Source organism: Microtus pennsylvanicus, chromosome 8 (genome assembly GCF_037038515.1).
Source record: "Microtus pennsylvanicus isolate mMicPen1 chromosome 8, mMicPen1.hap1, whole genome shotgun sequence".
NCBI classification, from domain to species: Eukaryota; Metazoa; Chordata; class Mammalia; order Rodentia; family Cricetidae; genus Microtus; species Microtus pennsylvanicus.
In genome coordinates this window covers 1,846,742-1,863,344 of record NC_134586.1, presented here as the reverse complement: position 1 = coordinate 1,863,344, position 16,603 = coordinate 1,846,742, and the positions used below count along the sequence as shown (strand labels likewise).

General features: G+C 45.0%; 1 protein-coding gene across 2 annotated transcripts in view; it reads left to right on the top strand.

The window, feature by feature from the left end:
* Window positions 1–16,603, top strand: part of Far2 (fatty acyl-CoA reductase 2) — a 116,627-nt gene that overhangs the window by 87,469 nt on the left and 12,555 nt on the right. For both annotated transcript variants that reach the window (XM_075982232.1, XM_075982234.1), the window contains exons 3-8: window positions 3,675–3,850; window positions 6,992–7,171; window positions 12,945–13,122; window positions 13,416–13,460; window positions 14,267–14,385; window positions 15,056–15,123. In XM_075982232.1, the coding sequence (XP_075838347.1) occupies window positions 3,675–3,850; window positions 6,992–7,171; window positions 12,945–13,122; window positions 13,416–13,460; window positions 14,267–14,385; window positions 15,056–15,123 (766 nt within the window). The remainder of the gene's footprint in view (window positions 1–3,674; window positions 3,851–6,991; window positions 7,172–12,944; window positions 13,123–13,415; window positions 13,461–14,266; window positions 14,386–15,055; window positions 15,124–16,603) is intronic.

Sequence of the window (16,603 nt, the reverse complement as noted above, 5' to 3'; positions counted from 1 at the left end):
GAGAGGGGAGGAGAGAGAAGAGAGGAGAGGAGAGGGGAGGGGAAGAGAGGAAAGGGGAAGAGATGGGAGGGGGTAAGAAGGGGGAGAAGAAAGGAGAGGAGAGGAGAGGAGAAGGGAGGGGAGGAGAGGGGAGGGGAGGGGAGGAGAGGGGAAGAAATGAGAGGGGGAAGGGGGGAAGAAGGGGGAGGAGAAAGGAGAGGAGAGGGGAGGGGGAAGATGGGGGAGGAGAAAGAAGAGGAGAGGAGAGGGGAGGAGAGGGGAGGGGAGGAGAGGGGAACGGAGGGGAGGGGAGCGGAGGGGAGGGGAGGAGAGGAGAGGGGAGGGGAGGGGAGGAGAGGAGAGGGGAAGAGATGGGAGGGGGAAGAAGGGGAAGAGAAAGGAGAGGGGAGGGGCGAGGAGGGGAGGGGAGAGGAGAGGGAGGGGAGGGGAGAGAACAGGAAAGGAGGGAAGGGGAGAGGAGGGGAGGGATGAGGAGGGGAGGGATGGGGAGGGGAGGGGAGAGGAGGGGAGGGGAGGGAAGAAGAAAAGGGAAGAGATGAAGAGAGTAGGGAAAAAGGAAGGGGAGGCAGAGAGGAGGAGAGGAGAGAAGGGCTCCCATTTTGGCAGCTTTGGGAAATACAGAACATTAAAATCAGAAAGAGAGTTTCCCTCTTTAAGGACCTATTAAGTGACATAAGCACTGACCTCCATTATCATATTTAATCTTAGAAATCCTTGAAGTGTTTATTACGTCACAGATGAGAACTTAATCCCAGAGAACTGTCCTCTCCCCAGGGCTGTGTTATCTGTGCCAAAGAGGTGACATAACAAAACCGGAAGGCAGCTCTTCTGAGGCCCCTGCGTCCTCCACGGCTCTCTTACCTCCCCTCAGAGCCTCTTCCACGGTGACAGAAGCGTTAGATGATAAAGTGTTGCTGGCCCCATCTAAGTATCCACCAGCGCCTTCCGTTAGAAGCCTAGAGATGATCTCAGGGCTGGTCCCACCCTCTAGACTAACTCCTTCCTGCCCACAGACTCATTCTCAAAGCACACGATGGAACCTACCTTGTGGGGATGAGGAAGGAAAGGGTGACAGATGAAATACGTGTCACCGTTAGTGCTGATTATAGGTTCTTATGAAAAGTCACTGAAGATCTGACACGGGCAAAGCTGTTCCCAAGAATAGCTTCACATATTTGATTTTCAATTCCCTGAGATCACGGGATGATGCAGTCCCACGATTAGCGTTTTAAGTAAGTGTGCAGCAAAGGGAGGCCCCGAGAACTCCTCAACTTGTTCTTGTCACACGAACAATACAGCCCAGACTGTGATGGCGGAAGAGTAGATGTCTTTCCAGAACGCACGCAGTTCTGGTACACACCTGGAGTGTGTCACCTGCCATAGGTGTTACACACCTGGTACCAAGCACAGCCGCCCAAGCTTCCAGGCAGTCTTAACCACAGGATCACACCACGTTGTCCGGTGGTGTTAAAGCGATGGTCCTCACTGAAGCTATGAAAAACTTCAGTGTTTCAAAGTGCACAGCTGCGATGCAACCTCTCCCCACCCAACATCCGCTCCCCCTCTTCAAAGTCAGTGTCCACAGAACCACAAACAAGTTAGTGAAGAAAATTCTACTGTAGACTCAAAAGGCTTTTACAAAGTCAGCTTCTGTCGGGGGGGATTGCAAACATTTCACACAAACTCATACATGTGTTGCATGGCTAAAAAGAGCTACCGCATGGAAAACACTGATTGTAAAAGCAAACATTTAGCATATTTATGGTGGATCAAAGTCAGGACTGCTAAAGATCTGTCTCCAAGAGCCAGAGTGTCCTCTTTGGTGAGACGGAGCATTTTATCAACCTTATCTGTCCCAGATGTCAAAACAAAATACTGAGGACTGGCCCAATTCCCTGATTATTTTCAGAACTTAGTTCACCTACCGATAGGCAGCCCTAGCATGTAGAAATGGAAGTTCAGAGGCAGGAGCATGACACTTGCTGGCTGCCTGTGGGATTGAGTTCCTTCCCTAGTCATCTTCATCTAGCTCCAAGGATTTGTGAGCCTGCTCTTGCCTGGATGCAAATAAAATATGACTTCTCTGACTACCTGGAATTTTTTGCTGCTGTGTTTTGTTTTTGAGATAGGGTCTCATGCAATCCACGTTGGCCTCAAAGAAAAGATGCCCTTGAACTTGAGTGCTGGGATTGCTGATGTAGTTACTGTGCTTGGTTTTATGCAACGCTGGGGGGTCAAACTCAGAATCTTGTTGGTGGAAGGCAGCACTCTGACAGCTGAGTTGTATCCTAAGCCCAAATTTAATGTTTTATTACTCAACAAAAGAGCCTGCTACTAAGAACCAAGGAGCACGCTATCTTCAGAGGCTGGCAACAAAAGGTATTATTGCCTTAAGTTTAAGAAACCAAAGACAGACTCTCCCTGTTCTTTAACACTTTTCTAAACATTTATCCCCATGGATACTATATGAAAATTCCACCTTAGCAAAATGGTTGGAAACAAGATTGTTCTGTGTTTTCAAAACAACAGAAAATGCAATTTTAATCTAAGAATCACTGTGTGGTGGGGAAAGCAGAGAATCAACCCACTCGCGTGAGTAGATGTAACAAGAGCTAAAACTGTTATGTTCATCTCTTCTCCCTTCAAAAAATAAATTAGAATGCTAAAAAAAAAAATCAGTTAAAATCCAGTGAAACGATCCATGAGCTCGTGTGACCCTTGACATTAACTGCCATGGATATTAGAGTCTGATTACATAAAATTTCTGTCTTACTCCTAACATGTCACCTATTTCTTTTATTTTCCAATTACATTAGTGCCTATGTCTTTGTCACTGAGCCAATTATGCAAGGTGATGTCATGTTGTTTGCTAAAGGCTGGTAACCCGGCCCTTTGAAAACCATTATTTCGCATGTAAAAAGTAAGAACTTTTTGTGTGTGAATTTGTGTGTAAACACGAGGCTACCCTAAAGGGCGAAGGGAGTCAGGTAAGAAGGTGATGACCGTCTCAGTTACGGCTTTCATGGCTGTGATAAACACCATGACGGAAGAAACTCAGGGAGGAGAGGGTTCATTCCACTTACACATGACTGCTCGTCCCTGACGGAAGTCAAGCAGGGCACAAATCTGGAGGCAGAAAGTGATGCAGAGGCCATAGAGAGGGTCTGCTTATTGCCTTGCTCTCCGTGGCTTCCTCAACTTCCTTTCTCATAGCAACCAGGACCAACATCCCAGAGGGGGCACCACCCAAAATGGGCTCGGCCCTGCCCCCGTCAATCACTAATTAAGAAAACGTTCTACAGGCCTGCTACAACCCAGTCTTGAGGAGGCGTTGTCTCAGTTGAGGGTCCTTCTCTTAGAAGACTCTAGCTTTGGTCTACTTGACTTAAAATGAGCTAGGACGGTGGCTGTCACCCTCTCATCTCCAGGGCAAAGTTCAAAATATGCACCTGGCTGCTAGACATGCCTTTTCATATGTTCCTGGAGTCGAGAGGATCCAAATTACACCAGATGAACAAAATAAAGTGGAGGGGTTTTGACTACGGAGAAACCTTCACTGAAAATAGCACTATTGCAACTAAAAACGGGTTTTGAGAGCTGCAGTGGAAGGCACACATCCAAAGGAAGGCTTTGTGGTGTTAACGAGGCCCATGGCCTGTGGATTTCTGTTTCAGCTGTTTGAGAAAGTCAAAGAAGTCTGTCCAAATGTGCATGAGAAGATCAGACCCATCTCTGCAGACCTCAACCAGCGCGACCTCGCCATCAGCAAGGAGGACATGCAGGAACTTCTGTCTTGTACCAATATTATCTTCCACTGTGCGGCTACTGTACGCTTCAATGCTCATCTGAGGTATATATACTCCCTCTGTACTCTCGTGGCTTATAGCGCTCTCTCTCTCTCTCTCTCTCTCTCTCTCTCTCTCTCTCTCTCTCTCGTGTGTGTGTGTGTGTGTGTGTGTGTGTGTGTGTAAGAGTCTTCACGGAATCTGTAAAAATAAAAAGCAGAAAGGAAAGAAAGAACCACAAAACATGTGCCAGTGAAAAGTTTAAAAAGAAAACATAAAAGAATGTTCATAATGTCTCCGTGTCCCATTGTGCGAAGGCCGCAGTCCTTCATGGTGTGCACACACGCTCACCTTTCTACCTGCTTCTACAGTTATGCAGACATGGGTGTAGTCGGCACAATAACCAGGCTAGCTTAATATGAAACAGCAAATTTTAATGAAGGAATAGCTTACAACACCAGGGATCCAGCGATGAGCAGGAGATATAAAAAAAAAGAGAGAGAGAGAGAGCGCGGCGGGGCTCAGGCCGCCAGATTTATATGTAAACATTAGCCCAAGGCAAATACGCCCCCCATTGGGCAGAGTTTCCCCTACACAAGGGCTCAACTTCCAAGAAAGGAAGCTCCTGTTGGGAGTTCTGTCCCCTGTCCGGGGCTGCTGGAATGACAACGGACATGGTATTGGGCATTTTTCTTTATTTCCTTGATGATTGGAAAGGTTGACATGCTTAAATGCTTATGATTCTTGCCAATTGCTTTCCAGATTACTGGAAGCATGCACACAGTAACTTTCTGTTCTAGAAGGCTCAGCGTAGTTCAGGTTACTCTCATCTTTCCACTCCTCGTAGGTTAATGGTATAGTCACAATTTTTGAATTACTACCATAATTTCATTTTTGGATTTAGATGTTTGATCCATATTTGAAATGTTTCCATTCATTCATTATTTATATATTCACTTATTTTGAGACAGGTTCTCCCTACATAACCCTGGCTGGCTGTCCTGGAATTCACTACATTGTCCAGGCTGGTCTGGATTTACAGCTGCCCGCCTGCCTCTGCCTCCTGGGCGCTGGGATTAAAGCTGTGCACCACCACAGCCAGCTCATTTTAAATGCTTTTAACTATGAAGAGAGATAGCCAGGGAAAAATATTGAACTGGGTATGAAGACAATAGTCTTCCTTTGCTCTAACAGACAGTTCTTAAGCAACGCCTACCAAAGGGCTAACTTTTCTATCTATACAAAACCAAATTCTTGTCCTAAATTACTAAAAACTGATTTTCCACTGATAGACTTTCTCAGAAAATATAGCACTATTTGAATAACTAATTTTGATTAGGCCATGAATACTCATAGAATACTTTTAAAATAGAAATACCTCGATTATTCTCATGTGGGGCTATTTATGTAAATTTAGTGTAATTTTTCCAAGTTACCTTGAGTATATAGATTCATTTAGAAAAAGCTAATTTATTTAAATTTAAATTTTTCATGTTACTTTGAATATATGATTCATTTCGAAAAAAACAAACATTTCAAAAACACTGATTGTTCCCATTCAATAACAGTCTGTTTCCCTTATTCCATTTTACTTCATTAATGAAAGGGATGAAATTTTCTCTGTCCACTTACGGTTCCTTTAAGTAAGGTGCTCATTTGAATGTGTGCCTTCAGGCCGTTGCAAGCTCGAGTTTTCATTTGGATACAGAATGCTACTTCAACATGTTGCCATAATTTTTAGTAGATATTTTACTGAATGGATTATCTGTATCCTAATTTTTATAAGCTTTGTTTATTTTCCAAATAAATAATTTTAGAATATGACAGCAGTTTTTGTGACTGGGCGTTCAGTGCTTGACATCTGCTCATTAACTTTGTTTTTCTCTCCGATAACAGGGTAGATCCTTGTAGTGACGTCAAGGACTGACTGGCAATGTTTGTGGGCCTCCTTCCTACCCCGGAGAGGCAATACTCCTAGCCTCTTACTACAAGGCATAGCTTTGGGCAGAACTGGAGTGTGCTATCTTACCACTTCATTAGTAAATTTATTAATTGGGAAATGGATATAAAATGTCATTTAAGTTATTTGCAGAAAAAGAGCCAGAGAGATGATGGCATAGAAGAACATGTATGACTCATGCAGGGGATCCTAGTTTGGTTCCTAGCACCCGCATCAGGTGGCTCACAACCACCTGTAACCCTACTTCCAGGGCACCTAATACCTCTGGCCTCTGTGGGTACCTACACCCAGACACACGCATGCACACACGCACTCTCTCACACACACACACACACACGCATGCACGTGCACACACAGCGTGTGTAGGATCTTTTTTTTTTTTTTTTGGTTTTTTCGAGACAGGGTTTCTCTGTGGCTTTGGAGCCTGTCCTGGAACTAGCTCTGTAGACCAGGCTGGTCTCGAACTCACAGAGATCCGCCTGCCTCTGCCTCCCGAGTGCTGGGATTAAAGGCGTGCACCACCATTGCCCAGCCACGTGTGTAGGATCTTACAGCTTTTCTCTTTTCGGGTTAACTTAGAGAAATAGATTTCCTGATGCTAGATAAAGGGTCTGCCCCTTGAGTGAATTCTGGCCATCTTGCTGCTGATGCTGAATTTATAGAGTTTTCTACAGTATCGGCTACAATTTAGGATCTGACATTAATCTCCATGGCTGGCCAGGATCTTTTCAACAACTTGTATTGCTCTTTCAAATACCTAGTCTTAGTTCTCTCCGTGTTATTTGTTTGTCTTGTCTTCTCGAGTCTTCGCTTCTTTGCTTTTGTTCTGTCAGTGGCCCCTTCTGGAAGCCACTTGATCAGTTCTGAGGACCATGTGTTTTTCTGTTTTACCGATTAGAACCACATAACCTTAGACACCGTGTGTACAGTGCTGCCGTGACTAAGACTGAGGACCCCCACATAGCAGGAGCACATTACAATTTCAAGTGTTACAGAATTGTGCAGCCAGGGACCAATTCTTTTCCTCCTTGTCTCATGATGTGCCACCGAGATCTGAGGCATCTGCCTGTTACTGAAGAAGGTATAGTCATAGCACATACACCAGTTAGAGCTTGGTACATCCGCCGCTAGGATAAGTATGGCATGCCAGTCACTGGAGGAGGTACACTCACGGTGTGGTACACCAGGTACGGCAAGATAGGATGCTGAGCGTCTTTACTGCTTCTTTCTGCTTTGTCCTCTCCAGAGAAGCTGTGCAGCTGAATGTCACTGCCACCCAGCAGCTCCTGCTGATGGCCAGCCAGATGCCAAAGCTTGAAGCCTTCATCCACATCTCTACCGCCTTTTCTAACTGCAACCTGAGCCACATAGATGAGGTCATCTACCCATGCCCTGTGGAGCCAAGAAAGATCATTGATTCCATGGAGTAAGTTGGGTCTAGAGGAACTGGGAGGCAGCAGACGGCTTCCCTTGGTTTCTTTGTGGTTGTTAATGCAGTTAAGAGGTAGGACACTTTGAAAGCTTTGGGAAAATGATTCACCTGTCTCTACTAGTCCCTTCTTCCAGTGGGAAATATGCTCCGGGAGGGAAGGAAGATAGAAGATTCATGTGTGGATGTACTAGGAATTGATACAGAGGCATTGGGGCCAGGGCCTTGTGCATGCTAAGTAAGCATTCTTCCACTGAGCTACATCCTCGGCCCTGAAGATCCCTAAAGAAACCCCTTGTTGAGGATAGGGATGCAGAAACACTGGACCACGAATGTATTCCTCACAGCACCACCATACATATAAAGGATCAGGAGAGAAATTTTGGAGGGCTGGAAACTTGCTGTGTAAGCTGAGGAAATTGTTTTAGCCTTTCTAGCCCCCAATCCCCTGTCCATCTTCGTTACTTTTCTTGTTGCTCTGATAAAATACCCAATCAGAAGCAGCCTTTGAGGAAAGGGCTTATTTGGGCTCAAGGTTCCAGGTTAGTCCATCCTGACAGGGAAGTTGTGGCTGCAGCAATGGGAGGAAAGCAGCCACGCTGAATCCACAGTCAAGAAACAAAAACCAGGAACCCTCCTGCTCATCCCATGGCCTCCCGTCTATCCCGCACAGGAACCCAGCACAGGGGCCGGCGCCTCCCATTTCAGAGGGGGTCCTCCCACCTCAGCCAGCACAGCCACAGTCAGCTCAAGCCCTCACACAGGCCCAGCGGCTAACCACCACAGACCCCACCTGACAGTCGTGATGATGAGCACACTTATGTAAATCAGTTGGTACAGTTCTGGGGAGAAATGGTTTTTGGAGGAGAATCTAATCTTTCCAAACTCTCAGGGGGTGGTCTGTGAGTGGGTTCTGCGGAGGTATGCTTCCCTGCCTGTGCTGAAGTGGCCACCAGTCGGTTTTCTCTAGTTGCCAGCCAACAAAAATCACCCTCGTCACAGGATATGGTTCTGGTTTCAGGAGTTTGTTTCTGTTTTCTCTCTATTTGGCTCCAACTGCTTGAGCTTCGTGTCTTTAAATTCTACATTTAAAAAATCATGGTTCAAAAATGACCGTTTCCTGGTGAATCTGCCAGCGTATGAATTCCCGCAATGCTGTAATTGCATCTGAGGTATTGGGAGCTTATCTTGCTCCTCTCATTTCTGCCTCTCCTGGCTCTGAGAGTCACTCAAAAATCTTCAAAATAGAGGTCACTGTAAATGGAGGCTCCTCAATTGTTTCCCAACCGCCCAGACCCAAATACTCACACAGAAACTGTATTAGCTACAACACTGTTTGACTTGATGTGGGATTCCCCTCTGTATGCTGTGAATAGGTTTTGTTACCATTGGTTAATAAAGAAGGAAGCTGCTTTGGCCTATAGAAGGGCAGAATATAGCCAGGCTGGAAGATAGATAGATAGATAGATAGATAGATAGATAGATAGATAGATAGATAGATAGATAATAGGCAGAGGCAGAGAGACGCCATGTAGCTGCCGAAGAAGACAGATGCTGGACACTTGCCAGTAAGTCACAGCCTAGTGCCGACACACAGATAGAAATGGGTTAATTTAAGATGTAAGAGTTAGTTAATAAGCCGAAGCTAATAGGCCAAACAGTGTTGTAATTAGTATAGTTTCTGTGTGATTCGGGTCTGAGAGCCAGAGAAACAAACAAGCAGTCTTCGCATACAGGTCATTTAGAGGAACTGGCACAAGCAAACAGCATTTCATGTTAATGGTTCCTCTGGAGAGTTGCAGAAAAGACACATGTGGTTTGATGCCCAAGTCAATTCAGATACATCCATAGAAAGCCCAAAAGCATGTTCAATATGGAATTAAAGTTTGTCACCAAGCTTCCCTCTCACAGAGGTACCTCCTCCCTAACTGTGGTTCCCAAGAAGAGAGCCCACCTGCTTGAATTCCCAAAGTCTCATCCACTGTCCTCCCTTCTGATATCTGAGAGGGGACTATGCACTTAGAAACCTCTGAGAGTTCACCAGAGACAGGGGAAATAGTGTTCAGCTCACCACAGTGAAGGGCTCCTTGTACCACCTCCTCCTTCCAAACTCTACACAGATGCAGGCGCTAAATACTCCAAGGCTAAAAAGGTAGAGCTTCCCTCCCAGAGAAGGGGCCAGTTTGCTGTCTTGTCTTCAGTATGTCCGGAGCTCTGGCGGGTATATCTTAGAAGTCCATAACTTACAGTCAATATTGGGGACAGGGAGGAAATTCCTTCCTCCCTGGAATGCTTAAATTCACTGTGAAACAAATGCACCAAACTGAGGGGACTGCCTTCTGCACTCCAGCAATGGGGCCGATATCTTCACAACCCCATTTCCTTCTGTGTCTGCCTGTTCTCTTGTATCTCTATCCATTCCCGCTTCCCCAAACCTTACAGGGTGTAGAAACTGACTCCTCCGGAGGACACGGTGGCACATAAGGAAACAGGATTTCCGGGACAAAAGGATGATGAGACACATGAATAATGAAATGGAATCCCTGCTCTCTGGACCACTCTTCAGAGAGCATCATACACATGTCAAACACATAGGCACGGTGACTGCCACAAACACAACCCGAGTGGAGGAGAGGAGAAAAGGTCACTGTAAAATTTCTACCATTCTCTCCAAGAACGCTTTCCCTGAAATACCTGTAGCTCCGTCTTTCAGAAGATAAACTGGGGGGAGATACATACTCCTCATTTCACTCAACTACCATATAAACAAGAAGCTATTAATACCATAATATTAAAAAAAGGATAGTAAGTTAGACGAGCCTGTGCTGTGTGTAACTGCATCAGACATATACCTACTGCTAAGGTCTCCAATGACTTTAGGGTTCTTTTAGAGCAACTTAAGTAGAATTTTAAAGTGGGAGACTCGTGCAAAGAAAGTGAAGTCAAATTTGGGAGCTAGGGACGTGTAGGTTCAACACATGTCCGTGAATATACTGCAGAACATCCAGTTGATTTCAGAAACGCATGTTGGTTCATGCAGTGTCTTTTATAACATGCTGAGTTACAGTTTTGAAGAACTGATGGGAAAGAGAAGAACAGAAAGCAGTAACTGGGCACTGGAGAGGACCCCAGGCAGCAGAAGATGGGCCTTTGTCACACTGCCCTCCCCTCTGAATCCAGAAAGGGACTAGACAGGACAGAAAATGGTCAGAGGGGCAGAAGAAGAAAAGTTACTTTAAAATCAACTTTATTAAAACACAATGACACCACTGGCCTGGGAGTGGAGTGTGTGCAAAGCCCTGGGTTTAATCCCTAGCACTGGGAATGAAAGTGGGTAGAGGGGTGGGATGGGGAAAAAGAGAGAGCTCTGTTGCGTTGGTTCGTTTATAGGTACGTACAGCCAAGCTTGTCCTCACAACCCAAGAACTAGAACAGACATAACCAGCCATCTTTCCTGGGGAAAATGGAGGGAGCAAGAACAGAATACATGGGTCCAAGAAGAAACTGAGCTGCGGGCACATGCAATAAGCTTCCTACCCACATCCCTAGGAATCTACGGAGCCAATGTTCTCTAAGACACTTTGTAGAGCCCTCAGCTATAACTCTTTGTAGTGAGCAGCCATTCCTTGTGGTGTGGCATCGACTCCCTGTGGGTTCTAGGTTCCAGTGTTCCCCTAAATTGTGGGTTCTAGGTTCCCCTGAAATTGTTTTTCCTTGCAGCCTTGCGGAAACTAGACTTGGTTTCTGTAATTTGTATTGGTGTAGGAAAAGTGATCTTGGGTTGGTCAATTCACGACCTGCCTACAAATGAGATGAAGTGAGACCCATGCAGCTACCGTCCGCATCTGTGACTTCTCAGCCAAGCCCCTGCTAATCTGAATATCTGTGCTTGCACTGAACCGCTGTGGGCTTTTGGTGGTTGCTCCACACACAGTACAACAAACATGCATGCTGTGTTACATTATGCTCATGTTATAGGTAATCAAGATGGTTTAAAGTACACATGAGGATAAGCATAGGTTATATTCAAACCAGTTTCCTTTGGATAACAAGTGGAATCAAGGGGGTGGTCCTGCCTTATCGATCACTCTTCCAATCCCCGTGTGGTCACTAAATTCTTTTTGACATGTGTATGTGTGTACAATGTGCATGTACGCATGTTCACATATGTGAGCACAGAGATGCATATACACACATGTGGGTGCCTAAGGATGCCCAACGTTGATGCCAAATATCTACCTTTCTCAATAACTTCCAGAGTATACAAGGTGAAGTCTCTTGGCTGTCTTGGAGCTTGCTGATAGGGTTAGTCTAGCAGGACACCTTGTTTCCGGGAGCCTGTCTCTGCCTCCCCAGTGCTGCTATTACAGAGAGGCCACTACATTGGCTTATGTGGGTTCTTGGGATCTAAACTCTACTGCCCAACACTTGCATGACAAGGACTTCACACAGGGGGGCATCTGCAGTCATATATTTAATGCCCTCTATTTCTCTGTGCGCTTGGAGTTGTTTCAATTCTAGGGACTTCTCTACCTTTCTATATTCAACCCAATGGTGTCTGGGTGTCCAGGTTCTATTCAGTACTAAGAGAAGAAAAGGAAGGAAAATGGGCCCATTATGGCCAGCCTTTGCATTCTACCCCGCTGTCAATGAGATGGATTCAAATACAGTCCTGACTGAACACATATTATCAGACACAGTGTTTAACCATTTGTCCTAAATGTGGAAGGGTAACTGCTAATGTTTTCTATGATCAGAATTGTACAGTTAGGCATATATATTTATATTCTATAAAATAAGAGCACACCCACTAAACACGTTGGTGAAGAACTGCTCAGGCAGGACCGGCGAGATAAAAGCACCCCCACCTGGCCTGCTGACTTGAGTTCAGTCCCCAGGATGCACGTGACGGAGGAGATGAACTGGCAAAGGCACACTCCCCCTGTTACACACGCAAGAAAAATATAGTTTTAAATATTTTAAAAACGATTACTTGAACATATTCAGGTGGTCTGAAAATTTAAATTATATCCATAATGTACAAAATAACTCTGCTACCTAAGAGAAGCACTAGGTGTTTAAGTGACAATATCGCTACTCTTAGGGAAGTGTCAGTAAACATGGAATTATTACAACTTTTCTAGACTGTTTTCAGTTAGGCGGAGGCTCTGGTGATGCCTGTCACTTCCAAGTGGAGCTACCCAGTAGCTGTGCGATCGGTGCTTCCTCAGAACATTGGACTCTTCCACGCCAGAGTCACTGCAAAACCCTCAGCAGTCACGACGTCATTAGCGTATATTCTAAACAAATCCTCAGAGTATGTGAGAATTACGTCTGCCAAATGTAACTGCTTTATGGTGACAGTGGAATTGTAAAAACTAAGAACTGCAGGTTTAAGACTGGTACAAGGCTTCAGTGGAGGAGGACTCCCTGAGCTGGGGAGGACAGTACTGGCGTGTTGTGGGACACAGGTTGGCACTCACACACGTGTTTAGTGGACACACTAGTGAGACCATAGGAGTCAATTAGATAGGAGTGGCCTGTGAAGCAGTGAATTGCATATCTGTGACAATAGGGGTAGAGGAGCATACTTTAACTAAGATATAAGGAGAAGGAATGATTTGAACATATATACTTGTCCTTGCGACCCTGAGGTGATGGTCTCCAAGATTCAAGTCAGAAGGTGGAAGTTTAGTTTGATTGGCTGTGTTTCTTATTGCTCTCTTGTGCTGTGGATGTTGCTAGAATTTTTTTTCCCCTCTGCTTTTAGATGGCTAGATGACTCTATCATCGACGAGATCACTCCCAAGCTGATTGGGGACCGGCCCAATACGTACACCTACACCAAAGCCTTGGGAGAGATGGTGATACACCAAGAGAGCGGAAACCTGAATGTGGCTATCATCAGGCCGTCCATCGTGGGAGCCACCTGGCAGGAGCCTTTCCCGGTGAGCAACTTCTCCTTCTTTGCTTCAGTCCGGGCGCCTTAGAAACCACGTCTTTCTGATTGCTCTTCTCTTCCTCCTCCTTTTACTTATCCCTTCATCCCTTCTCCCGCTCTCCCTTTTCCTTCTCTTCTCCTTCATTCTTTATGACCGATCGGTTAGTATTATAAATGGATGTGTGGGTGCGCACATGGACACACATGCGTGCATCCATTCACCCCGCCACACACAGGCTGGGCTGTCCAAGGGTAACAGTTTTCTGAAATGTGTAAACCAACTGAGATCTTTCTTTCCAGGGTTGGGTTGATAATTTAAATGGACCCAGTGGACTCATTATTGCGGTATGTACAAAGATGAGAAAATAACCCCTTGAAATGGGTAGTTAGTGTAAAGGATACCTTGGCGTCCACCTTGTGTGGTGATAAGGAAGTAGCTTATCTAGAGCTTTGACCTTCAGGACAGAGGCGACTGACGTGCTCAGTTGCTATTCCAGAGTTTTACTTAAATGTCTGCACGCTGAAAATTTCCCTTGGGTGCTCACAAGGTGAAGGTATTTTCTTTTCATTGCCTTATTAATGGCTTGAACTAATACAGTCAATCATGTATAAAGAAAAAAATATTAGCCTTCTGTGGCTTGGTCTAGCACACTTAAAACCCCGAGAATCACCCCCAGCACTGGGTGTGTGAGGCAGCTCACACCTGTAATCCCAGACCGCAGAGAGCCAGATGGATCAGAACTTCAAGGCAAAACGCACAAGCTGGTGTGCACGTGTTGTCTTACTTCTGCCTTTCCACCCTCTTTCTGTTCCCCGAATGCTTTTGGTCCTTTCCCCAGGACAGTTTAGATGGGAGTAAAAATCATTTGAACGTGGGCTAGAATCAGTTTTATTACAAAGTACAATAGCACAATGACTCAAATTCCACCCACTCATTATATTTTTTGGAGGCAAAGATGTAGTTTAGACACACGCATGCACGCATACACACACACACACACACACATGCACTCACGCACACACGCACGCACACACCTATGGATCCCTACAACAAAAGAAGGGGCCTAGTGTCCAGCTCTCTCACAAAGCGGCTAGTCCCGACTGTGACCTCACACCTGGTTTATATCCTATGCTCCATCTCTCCTGAGCAGACGGGGAAAGGATTTCTTCGGTCCATAAAAGCTACTCCCATGGCAGTGGCAGACCTGATTCCAGTGGACACAGTGGTCAATCTCATCATAGCAGTGGGATGGTATACCGCAGTTCACAGGTAAGCATGCTTACACGAGCTTCTGAGAGGGGACGGGGAAAGCAACGGCAGTCACACCTTCCCTCTGCAGGCCTCCAGGGTGGTAGGACAGGCTTGCTCCAGTATCTCAGAATTCCCAACAGACTTTCCTACATAGGCTAAGGTGTATGAATACTGATTAACACTTGGCGGGTCATAAAATAATTTGCTATTAAACCACTTACCATGGAATTTTTGAATAACCAAAAAGCTTTTCTTTCTATTCAGTACCTTGAAGTAAATTCACCTAGTTGGTGAAACGGCAGCACGGTTCCTATTTTTTTGTTATACTGCTTTTTATTTGCTGGAAAATGCCAAGAGATAAGACAGGAAATTTGCCGACATGAAGTAACGGCTAGGGAGACGGTGTGACCGTGGCTCTGTGAGTAAAAGACAGGAATGAACTTTTCCCATGTGAACTCAGGCACGCATGCATGTTCCACAGGTCACACCTATTTGACATATTGATGTGTGTTCTTTCTCTTTCTTTTTTCGTTTTTCGTATCAACCCAAAGCAAGAACAGAATCTGAGAGTCTATGTGGATCGCAGTACCAACAGGGACTCTGATGCCTACCTCAGTGTTAACTTTCCTTTATTTCTCATTAGTTATCAGTGTGATTGTATTTGTTTTACTTTCCTCTTATCTTCCAGACCTAAATCAACATTAATCTACCATTCCACATCTGGGAATCTCAACCCCTGTAACTGGTATAAAATGGGTGAGTGCCTTTCATATATAAGCAAATACCTACCTCTGTTGGCCAGGGAAAACATGGTGTGGGAGGAAGTCATAATAAAACAAAACCAGGTATAAAGAGAGAAAAATCTCTATAGATTGTAAATGTGTTATAGTCAACTAGAACATACAGTGAACCATGGGAACGTATGCGTGATTACACGGAACAGTCCTAGAGGAGACTTTAGAAACAACAACGAAACCAGGCAAAGTTGGCAAAGATGAACAGTGCTGACGGTGATCTGCACTCCCTGTACACACACCTCGCTCACGGGGACTGTTTCAGAAAGGTCACCTCACAGCCCACCTGGAATGGAGCGGTGTGTTGTTCATCCATTTGCACAGCTGCCAGCCCCTGTCCTGCCCCAACTGTGCAGTACCTGTGATGCTAAAAGTGTTTTGTTGGTGACAGATCTCATCCATCTAGGAATCCGCCTGGCAAATCCACCGATAGTGCCTACCTTTGTTGACTCAGGAGTTTGTTTCCTTGCTCAAGTCTGAGATTTTTGGCTTTCTAGCTGTGGTAGTATTCTGATTCCCACTTAGAGCACACACACTGTGTTATCTGTGCTTGCAAAGTTGAATTTTCTGTGATCAAGTTCCTTTCATCATAAACCCAATTATTTAGATCACATATCTAAATCAGAATTGATTTCAAAATAGTAAGAAATCTGCTTTGACATCAGTAACAGAAGATATCTAAGATCCCACCCATATAAATTGATATTAGTACAAGCAAATAAGATATTGTAAACTCAGGGCAGGACAGATGGCCCACAGGTAAGAGCAGGTACTACGCTTGCAGAAAAGCCAGTTTGGTTGCCAGCACCCACATAGGTTGACTTACAACTGCCTCTAACTCCAGCTCCAGAGGATCTGATGCCTCCTTCTGGCCTCTGCAAGTCCTTTACTCAAATGCACCTACACACAGACACACATATATACACACAATTACACATATATACACACAATTACCTACACACAGACACACATATATACACACAACTACCTACACACAGACACACATATATATACACAATTACCTACACACAGACACACATATATACACACAATTACCTACACACAGACACGCATATATACACACAATTACCTACACACAGACACGCATATATACACACAATTACCTACACACAGACACGCATATATACACATAACTACCTACACACAGACACACATATATACACACAATTACACATATATACACATAACTACCTACACACAGACACACATATATACACATAACTACCTACAAACAGACACACATATATACACATAACTACCTACACACAGACACACATATATACACACAATTACCTACACACAGACACGCATATATACACACAATTACCTACACACAGACACGCATATATACACACAATTACCTACACACAGACACGCATATATACACACAATTACCTACACACAGACACACATATATACAC